Source organism: Podarcis muralis, chromosome 4 (genome assembly GCF_964188315.1).
Source record: "Podarcis muralis chromosome 4, rPodMur119.hap1.1, whole genome shotgun sequence".
In the NCBI taxonomy this organism is placed as follows: Eukaryota; Metazoa; Chordata; class Lepidosauria; order Squamata; family Lacertidae; genus Podarcis; species Podarcis muralis.
Window position 1 is genome coordinate 2,268,656 of NC_135658.1, and position 10,517 is coordinate 2,279,172.

The 10,517-nt window shown below is 52.3% G+C and overlaps 2 protein-coding genes across 3 annotated transcripts in view; one reads left to right on the plus strand and one right to left on the minus strand.

The window, feature by feature from the left end:
* The window catches only part of LOC144327613 (uncharacterized), a 257,507-nt gene that overhangs the window by 100,295 nt on the left and 146,695 nt on the right, over nt 1–10,517 (plus strand).
* The window catches only part of LOC114589663 (uncharacterized), a 305,430-nt gene that overhangs the window by 6,390 nt on the left and 288,523 nt on the right, over nt 1–10,517 (minus strand). Inside the window, exons 1-5 of one of the 2 annotated variants that reach the window (XM_077927826.1) lie at nt 4,802–4,896; nt 3,093–3,585; nt 2,815–2,896; nt 2,448–2,530; nt 600–726 (exon numbers count right to left, since the gene is read on the minus strand). The exons of the other annotated variant lie outside the window; for it this stretch is intronic. Coding sequence (XP_077783952.1) covers nt 600–726; nt 2,448–2,530; nt 2,815–2,896; nt 3,093–3,494 — 694 coding nt within the window. The 5' untranslated portion in view covers nt 3,495–3,585; nt 4,802–4,896. Of the gene's footprint in view, nt 1–599; nt 727–2,447; nt 2,531–2,814; nt 2,897–3,092; nt 3,586–4,801; nt 4,897–10,517 lie in introns of those variants that run through there. 2 annotated transcript variants of the gene reach the window in all.

The window sequence follows — 10,517 nt, forward strand, 5'->3', positions numbered from 1 at the left end:
TTCATGTTTATAAATGTGTTGGAAGCCGCCCAGAGTGGCTGGGGCAACCCAGCCAGATGGGCTGGGTAAAAATAAAAATTCTTATTATTACTACAGTGGTATCTTGATTTAAGAACAGTCCTCTTCCGGAAAAGATTAAGTTTGTAAACCGAGGTACCACTGTATCATCATCATCATCATCATCATCACCACTGCTACTTCTACCTGAAATTCAATAAGTATAGTTCTTCTCTGGGATGAATTTTGTTTGGCCCAGTCATGGCATCCCCTCCATCTCCAATGTCAGTCGTCTCTTTGGTCAACCCAAGACTGACAGGAGCAAAAACAAAAGCAGAAAACCTGAAGCTACTTATCATTCTGAAGCTGACATTTAAGATGGCCTGGGCAGTTCAGACCAGCCCAATCATGGTAGAAAAAGGAATAATTTGAGGAAGATTTTTCAAAGAAAAAACTGTAAGTTACTCTTTATTGTGGGGGGTGTTAGGTTCCCAGGTGTTATAGGGGGTGCTGTTGAGTTCTGTAAAAATATATGAGGTTCGCCTCATAGAGGTATTTTTGGAATTTCCAGGCAGACAGGACAATCCCACAGGGAGCCTTACCAAGAGAGGCCACGATCCCACGATTCTCCTCCATGACGTCCTTATGCAGAGCTCTCTGGTCAGGATCCAGCAACGCCCACTCCTCGTCCGTGAAACGAACAGCGACATCTTCAAAGCAGACTGGACCCTAAAAGAAAAAGGGAAATGTCCTCCTCTGAGACAGCAGAAATATGATCTGCTACACAATGCTCTGTTGTTTCCTTCCTGTAAATTGCGGTGTTGTTTCAATAGGATTGTTTTGCAGCACATTTTAATTATGGGTGCTTATTTTATTCTGCATTTTAATTATGGGTATTCGTCTCTGTGCAAATAGGTGGTACTCCACATGTGGTTTTCAAATCAATGTCCCAAAACTCCCTCTAGAGGGAAACAGTCTCCATTTATCAATCCTTCCAGCACAGTCCCAAAAGTCTCAAAAGTAAATTAGCAACAATTCCAATTACCTTTCCTTCTTTTTAAACGCAGAAACGGACAATGGAAACAAAGTCTTTCTTTTGTATCTAGACAGCTAGCTGTCAAATTTGTCTATTCACCGTCGATGGGCTCCTCACAGACCGCTCCCAGGTTTAGGGATATGGCGCTTCAATTCTTAAATTTTCCCCTTCTCCTGCAGGCTTCCCCTGCTTCCAAAGGCGGTATTAGAATAGTTTCAATCACTGGAGTTTTAATCCTTTACGTAGGACTTTCCAAGACCTTAGTTAACAAGTTCTTTGCTTCAGTCTATTTACAGAAAGGGGAGGTGGACTTCCTGTTTAGACCTTCCCCGTTCAATGCCAAATTAAATTATTTTAAAAGCCCAATTTCCCGTTCTACTCACGGGCTGTTGTTTGAAATCCAATTGTCCACAAGAAAAAATCAGCGCTCTCCGGCAACGGCTGTGCGGCTTCACTCCGTAAAAATAGCGGTCGATTCAAAACACTGCGCCACTCGCCCCACGTCACTTTGGATCCCCAAAAAAGGGGGTTCTCTGCGAGTAGGGGGGGGGCGCTCCTGGTGTCAGCCGAATCCCACATTCCCAGGCTTCCTCCGCCTGGGATTTTTGAAGGGTCTCCGCCTTCGCCGCCGCGGCAAGACCCGAATTTCACGGAGCGGGTTCCTCTCAGAGGAGCTCCGCCATTGCCGATGACGCTAACCCGGAAGTCCTTCCACATGTGGTTTTCAAATCATTCTGCCTATGCAGGGATTCCAGTTTGCCAGATGGAAGGATCCACGTTCTCCTCTCCTCATGTGCTGTTCTAGGGAGTTGCCTCCCAATGCTGTAAAACCAAATTCAAGGGGCTCCAGGGAGCATGGAGAGGGGGGAGGAATGGGGGGCAGGCCCCATTTTTCATCTGATGGGGCTGGTTAGGTGAATCCAGGCCACTATTTGTTCTCATTTGTCCACTCCTTAGAAAACAATTTTAGCATTCAGTGATCAATCTACAATTAAAACAAGCCTATTTTGGTCTCCTGGCTCTGAGAGACAAGCAGGGAGGGTGGCTTCTGGCAAAAAGGAGAGGGAGCCACCGGTGGCTCCGCCTTCTCCTGACTCAACTCTGTCTCTCGCCCTCCCTCTGCCCACTCACCTCCTTCCTCTTCTGCCTCCGATTCTGGACTGCATTCTGCCTCAGAGTCTCCCAGCTCACTAAGCCCTGTTTCCCCTTCAGCCTCTGACACCTCCTCTTCCCAGGCTTCTCCCTCTTCTCCCTCTGACCGCCCATCCTTCCTCCACCTCCACTCCTTGGGCTCTGAGCCATCTTCCATTCCTGGTTCCCCGGCTGCTTCCTCCCACCATTCCTCTGTGCCCAACCAGTCCATGACATTGCTCCATCCCTCGGCCTCTGTCCCCACAAGGCAGCTTCCCCTGACCTGATCTGGTTCCACAGTCGCTGCTTCCCTTCTGCCCCCATGAAAAGGCGGATCAGGAGGTCTTGCCGGCATCCTTCTGCCACCTGCAAGAGAAAAAAGGTAAGCAAGACGCCAGGAGTGCCTGCTTCTCTCACAGGTGAAACAGGGCATCTCTTACTAAAGATGGGCCTTTCAGAAAGCCTTTCCTGCTGAGTGCAGGTGGACGCTTGTGCCCATTTCATATGTTTGTTTGTGCAGAAATACATCTCCCTTCCTCTGGACCCTTGTTCCCAACTGTCTCCCCCCAAAACAGGACGAAAAGAACCCTCAGATGAATTGGAAAACCACAGAACGAGACCAAACGGAGAAAAACCACCTTCCTCCTTACCCAGTGGCCTCTCTCTGGTGTCCAACGGAGGCCTCTCTGCCTCACAGGAATCCAGGTCCATTTCTGCAAAGAGATCCTTTCCCTGAGAAAGAAACAAGGATTCCAAACAGAGAATGGGGAGAAATACTAGAAAGAGAATGACAAAGACTTGAAGGGTGATAGATCTCATTCCATGGATGCTTTCCCAGAAAAAGGATGGGCCATCAGCAGACCATTATGGGATGTTCTCCATCCTGTTTGGAGCCCCTTGGGAGTATCCAGAGCAAAGTCTCTCTCACCTGCTTTCTCTCCTCTGCCTGACTCAGGAGGAAACCTTCAGCCAGGGCCACGGCCTGGGAACTGGTCTCCGCTCCACAGTCCCTCACCCAGCTCTCCATCTCCAGGGGAAGGACAGCCAGGAACTGCTCCAAGATCACCAGGTCCAGCATCTCAGCTTTCGTGTGCCTTTCCGGCTTCAGCCACTGATGGTCAAGGTGGCAGAGTCGGCTGCAAGCCTCTCGGGGTCCTTTGGCCTCCTGGCAGCAGAACTGCCTCAACTGTTGGTTCTGCACCTCTGAGCGGAGGGTGTACTCCTCACCCAGGATATTCTGCACAGAGTTTTCCCATAACCCCCCACTGCTCCCAGTTTGGATGGCATCACCCCCTCCTGTTCCAGGGCCAGCTGAGTCTTGCTCATCCATCTGCGCTCTCAGGAAGCCTCTGAGAGATTGGAAGGAACCCTTTGGTCTTCTGCCAAGTTCTGTCCGTCTAAATGAGAAGCTCTAGCAAATCCTACAAAGCAAATACAATGTTTTGTTACAAAATCTGAAGGACAGGGGGGGAAATGGTTCCCTAAGCAAGCATGGATGAGTCTTGCTGGGAACCAGGGCTGGAATGCACCACATCTCAGACAATGCACTATCTTTTTGGAAAGAAAGAGGAGGAGGAAGAGGAGAAGAAATAAGTCTCTATCCTTCTAGCAATGCAAAGTGTGGAGGCAACTGAAGGGATTTCTTTGAGATCAACCGGGTTTCTGCTGCCTTCCAGTCAATGCATGAAGTCAGAACCGACTGACAAGGGAGCTATTTGTATCTTGTGAAAAATGGATGTTTAGCTCTAGTGGGGTCCTCACCTGGGGGTCCTCAGGAGTTGCTCCCCACCCCCACCTCCACCCTACTCCCTGCTTCTGTCTCCTTTTCTGGACTCTCTGCTGCTCTCCAGACAGACTCCTGGGGTGGGGTCCCTTTTTCTTTGCCCTGAGGGCCAGGAATGTATCTGGCCAACCCCCTGAGGGCCAAGTGGGCAGGGCCAAAGACTTTTCCCTTGTAATTTAGGCGGCTAATTTATTATGATTATTCTCTTAGATAGCTTCACACACGCAAAGCCATTGATGCCAAGGTCCCTGGAGGCTCAGGGAGTAGCAGCGCCCATTTCTGGCTGCTTTGCCAGCAACAATCCCTTTGGGACAGAGAGGATGTGGTCCTGGGATGCCATGCTCTGGGTGCGAGGGGATTGCTGCAGTGGCCTCCGTGGGGAGCTGCCCTGGGAGACACTGGGAAACTGGTCCCCAATGCAGCAGCCAGACTCTGGGCTGGGATCCCTCTCTTTATTCATGGCCTTTCTCTCCCACTTTTCTTCCTTCCTCCCCGTGGGTTTTTTTGAGGAGGGGGGGGCTAGTCCATCTCGTCCAGCTTTGGACGTTCCCTCTGTTGTGCAATGGGACTCCTTTGTTTAAAGAAATGAGATTTCGTGGGAGAATCATTGTTTTTCTGAAGGGGGGGGGGGAGGGCCAGATGAGTTTGGGACCCTCTGATCTCCAGGAAGGAGAGCGTGGCAGAGCTGGCCCCTCCCTGGCAGGACCCTCTCCTCCTCCCTGACTTGGGGTCCCCCCCCCCCTGCAGGAGCAGATCAGGCCCCCCCCGGCCTCCTCCCCTGCTGCAGCCCTAGGCCCCCCCCCCCGTCCCCCCACTGCACCCTCGGGGGGGGGGGGGAGAGAGAGGAGACTCACCAGATCCCAGGAGGGGGCAGCGATTCAGCCCTTGCAGCAGAGACACAAAGCAACACCCCCCTTCCTGGCAGGAAAGGACTGGGGAGGGAGGGGCCTTGGCTCTGGAGGACCTGCCCCCCCCTTGATTCCTGGCCTCTCTAGGAATGCAGCTCAGTTCTCTTTAACCCTTGCAAAGCCAAGTCTGCCCAGCAGACAGAACCTTGGCAGAACCTCAGATTTTTATTATTTCTTATGGATTATGGGGGGCAGCTGCCCCCCTGGCTCCGCCAATGCCCAGATATCCTTTTGGGGGTGAAACCAGAGGAAGAGCTTGCAGGGAAAAGGGCTTTGCAGGAGGCAAGGAAGCTCCTCCTAGAATTCAGGAGTGGAGAGATAGGAGGGGATCCCAGGGTCATCTAGTCCAACCCCCAGCAAGGCAGGAATCTCAGCTAAAGCATCCATGGCAGATGGCCCCCCGATCTCTGCTGAGAAACCTCCAAGGAAGGAGAGTCCACCACCTCCCAAGGGAGACCTTTCCCTGCCCAACTGCTCTTAGGTGTCCCTCAAGGCAGCGGGTCCTGAGTTCTAGCCCTGCTGAAACAATGGCACTGGCTGCCAAGGAGGAACCCAGCAAAGTTCAAAATAAATAAATCCCATTCTCATCATAAATGAGTAATACCTTCTTTTGCACGCTTATGCACGCCACAAAAGTATGCCATTTCCCTTTGCCGAAATGCTTAATTGCTAATTCAATGGACTGAAAATGATTGTTGTTATTATGTTTAGGGAAGCTTTTAATGTTTGATGGACTATTGTATTTTAATATTTTGTTGGAAGTCGCCCAGTGTGGCTGGGGAAACCCACCCAGATTGGCGGGGTATAAATTATTATTATTATTAATCAGGTGAGTGTTCTCCTTTCGAAAGAGGCAGGTGGAATCTCCACGGTTGCTAATAGCATAATGTTGAAAGTCTAGTGAAATATGGGGAGCCCTAGAGCACCTGCTTGGCATGCAGAATGTCCCAGGGTCAACCCCTGACATCTCCTGCAAGGACTGGACAAAATCCCTGCCTGAAACTCTGGGGAGCTGCTGCCAGTCAGTGTAGACCAGGGGTCCTCAAACTATGTCCCGCGGGCCGAATCCAGCTCATTTGGGTCGTGACTCTGGCCTGCACGGCCATTTCAGAACCCGCCAAGTGTCCGAGGCTGAAAGCATCTCGCTGCCCCCTCATTCAGTCCCTGCGTTGCGCTAGGTAAACGCTACCGGCGTGGTGGCAGCTCTACCAATGAAAGGCCAGGGGGTTTCGCCCGGGGACGGGGAAGTGTTGTTTTTTGACTTGAAGAGAGGAGTTGAGGTTGGCGGAGGAAGGCAGACGGGACGATATGGTTTCATTACGTAGATGTTTACTTTAAAGGTGGGAGAAGGAAGTATAGTCCTATTTCTGTGAGTGGAGCAGGGGTCTTTCCACTCATGTGGTTTACATGCTCTGAAAGTTGGGATCCATTTTGTTATTTTAATTTTAAAAGGATGGAGTGGAACTGGATATTGACCATCTTGTTAGCCTGGGGAGCCACATTCTGGTTGAAGGAGGCCAGGATTGGCCCCCAAGGCTTGGGATGTCCCTCCTCCCCTGCAGTAGGACTTGGAACCCAGGAGAAAACTCTTGGAATAGCCTTGCCAGGTGCTCAGGGAGGGACTCACCTGTCCCCATGTCCTTCTCTTTGCAGATGTGCTGCGGTTGCACATCCTTCCCCCACAGGTGAGTATTGAAGAGAACCAGAGCAGGGACTCAGACCTGCCCTCCTTGCCCCCCACTCTGCACTCTGGGATGTGGAGAAGCCTTCCTTTCATGAGGAACTGACAGCCTGACTTTTGCCTTTCAGCTGCTGGAGGAAGATCAGCTGCTGGAGATCCAGCCTCTCCTGGGCTGCAGAGGGTCAGGGTTAGAGAGGCGAGTCACCAGAGGATTGGGGCCGCCCTATGCCTCAGGGCAGATAAAAGCCGGCCAGCCCCAGTCCCAAGTTGGGGAAGCAGCATTGCTGGTTGCTAGTTCCTGCCTGAGCTCCTGACCCGCCCTGGCTCACCGCTTGCAAGCCTCCTCCTGACTTCACCCAACTCCCTGCCCTGCACCCAGCTTCAGCTACTACAGACTGCCTCCACGTTGCACATTTGACCAAGGACTGGACTTGGACCTAGCCTCTCGGGTAACCCACGGGACCAGCACAGTTTGCTCCCGCCACATCCGCACTCCCCCTTCATTGGGGTGCGTTCAGGAGGAACCAGAAGCCATGGCTGACCAGGAGGCTGCGTTGGTGGCATTGGCTCAGGAAAACCAGGTCTTGACCCACACTGTTCAGCAGCTAAGCAATGCAGCTACAGTGCTTCAGCAGCGTTTGGACGCCTTACCAGCTCCTGGTGCCGACGCCCCAGCTTCTGGCAAGTACCCAGTGGCCCTACCAGAGAAATTCGATGGGTCCCTGGCCAGCTTTCCCATGTTTCTTGCCCAGGCCAAGCTGTATATTCAGGGGCAAGCCCGGAATTTCCCTGATGACTGCACTAAGGTGCACTTCCTGATCAGCTTGCTGAAGGACCGGGAGGCCAAGTGGGCATTGCCGCTGCTCCGGCAAGACTCTCCCTTGCTGACTATACAGGGTTTTGCAACCATCTGGAAACCGCGTTTGGCAACCCTCAGAAGGGGAGTCAAGCCAATCGGGCGATTCGGCGGTTGAAACAGGACAAGTACACAGTGGCCGCCTACACCCCAGAATTTCAGCTGTTGGCACAGGACTTGTCCTGGAATGACTCCACCCTTCAGGACCAGTATCTCTAGGGGCTTTCGGATGAGATACTGGACCAGCTGGCCGCGATGGATTGCCCCGCCACGCTGGACGCCCTCATTCAACGGAGACTGCAGATAGACGATCGGTTGGAGGACAGTCGCCAGGCTCAGGGCCTCCAGCACTCCCGACTCCCAGCTCCGGTCCTTCCCAGTAGTTCCATGGCCACAGCCAAGTCGCTGGAGGAGCCAATGCAGCTTGGGGCAGCGCGGCCTCGCCTCTCCCCCTCGCAGAAGACTCGGCGTTTGGAGGGGAACCTGTGTCTCTACTGCGGCGGGAGTGGACACTATGCCCAATCCTGTCCCGAGAAAACGCCGGCCACAGGGAAATGGCCAACCCCAGTAGCCAATGGCCCAGGCTACCTGGGGCCCCAAACATCGCATGATGGGCCCTCACCGGTGGAATTGCAACACCTCATGGTTCCGGTGCGTCTATATCCCCCTGGCGGGCCCTGGATTCTCACCCACGCTCTGGTAGATTCAGGGGCAACCCGCTCCTATGTGGACTCTGCCTTTGCCGCCCATCATCAGGTGCCACTCCAGGACAAGCCAGAACCGGTACAGGTGGAGGCAATTGACGGACGGCTCCTGCGCTCGGGGGCTGTTACTCAGGAGACTCAGCCCTTGGTCCAGTGTCACCAGCAGCACCGGGAGGTGCGCACCTTGGACATTGCCACCATGCCCCGGTTTCCACTGGTGCTCGGGATGGACTGGCTGGAATCTCACAACGTTCAGATCAACTGTGTGCTTCCCAGACCCGTGTCCCCATGCTCGGTCCGAGATGCTAGTGGCCACCCCCACGGCGAAAGCTGCGTCACTGCTCCCCGCTGTTTACCAGGAGTACCAAGAAGTGTTTGAGGAACAGGGGGCAGAGCAGCTGTCTGCTCTGACAAAGACTCCCAATGCTCTGCACCTCCTTCTCCTGCTTAACGTAAGTGTCCTGATGGCATCAGAGATGGTAAAGGAAAGCCAGGGACCCTGTGGTGGGGGCAGCGGAGGGCCGTTTGGCCCAGGCTGGCCCCTGACTCTGAGATGCTCTTTCCTCCCGCAGGACCTCAGATGTTACGCCCTTTGGGAAAGTGGGGAGGAACAGAAACTAGCGGCCAACAACATCCCTTCTCTGCTGGCCTTTGCCCGAAGTTCCCCCATCTCAGAGCACGTAGCTCTCCCTCGTGGATTCAGTACTTTCATCACTTCCATCTCCCCAAGAGGCTCCCAGGGCTACTCATCCTCTGCAGTTGATAACAGACTTCACTGAAAAAAACGGCTTCCTCTTCTGGTGACACCAGAGAATTCCAGAAGACATTCACCCTTTCCATAGCATTATGGATGTATGATTCCCACAGACTAGTTTCTTGGCAAGACAAGGGCCTTCTCTGGCCATAGAGTGTCCTCCTCAGCATCCCCAATGAAGGAGCTGGGTTGCAAGAACTGCAGCTAATTGGGGGGGGGGGCTGTCCTCCCCCCCTCCCATCTCACCTGACTGCTAGGTAGGAAAGCAAGACCCAGAGAGAGTTGTGGGAGACCCAGAGACAGGCTTCCTCTGTGCCGGAGCCAAAGCTGCCACTAATAGAGAAGCAAGATCTGTTTGGGTGTTGATGTTGTGAGCCCCTCCGTCCTACACTCCGGTTGTGTATCTGGGTAAATAAAACTAGATATCATAAAGACGCCACAGTCTCTGCTGACCTTCATTCCAAGGAAACTGAATCTGGGGAAGTGCCTGAGACCCCTGGAATCTCAAACCTCAAGAGACTGGGGTAGTTTGCAAATGCGCACACACACACAAATGTTCCTGTGTTCCTAATACATAACTAAGCATGATGGGCATGCCATGTGCTTTAGCAACAGCCCTCCTGTAAATAAGGGAATGCAACCCCCATTGCTGATCAACTCAAAAAAGCAACAAGGGAATCTGCTCTGGTGTCCCATGAGGTCTGTGGGGCCCTTCAAGATAGAGGAGCCATTGTTTTTGTTTTATAGGGTATAGGGTGGTACATAAATTCAGTAAATAAAATAAATAAATTTGCTCATTGCAAACAGGTGAAAGTCTGTAGATTTTGGTAATAAACCTGATTTGCAATTGGGTTTCGATTGCCACTGTATTTCTCAACCTCCAAGTCTCTTTCTAGATTCTTGCTTTGCAGGGTTTTGGACTAGATGACCCTCGGGATCCCTTCCAACTCGACAATTCTATGATTCTACGATTCTGGCCACCTCCTGGAAGACCCTCCTTGTTGAGATCTCAGCCTCTCAAGCCCCTTGGAGTCTCTGGGATTTGGAGCAATCCACAGAAAACCCGAATTGCCTTTTGTTCCGAAAAGAGCAGGTTTTCCCAGGCAAAGTTCTGGGGCAAAGAAGTTTGGGGGGGGGGGGGAAGCACTCAGACATGGAACTTTAAAGGCTGAGCCTGTATGGTCCAAAGGTAAGTGTGGCTGAGCTCTAGAAGGGGCAAAGCTGCCCCCACTTTGTGGAAGTGAATTGCAGAGGCCAAGCAAAGCTCCCTCTTTGCACATTAGTCTCCTTGTTGCCCCATTTTAAAAGCTTGTATCGAGACATGTTATGATAGTACACCAAAAAACTGACCCACTTTTCAGCTCCTGGCCTACCCATAGGGCACACGCCTTCCCTTTTGATGGGGCTCGCTGCCGATGAACCAACACACATCATGCTCAAACCTGTTACAAGGTGGAAGGGCAAGGCACACTGCTTATGTTCTTGCTCTGCTCAATATTGTTTTGGTGGCAGGTGCACCACTTTACCCTGACCTTTCGACTCATGAGATGCCTACTTTCAGGATCCACACTACGGTCACTGCAATCAGGTTCAACCATTATATTTTATTTTTTACTCGCCCTGGGACCTGCTAGTGATGGGCAGGAAATAAACACTCCATTATGGTT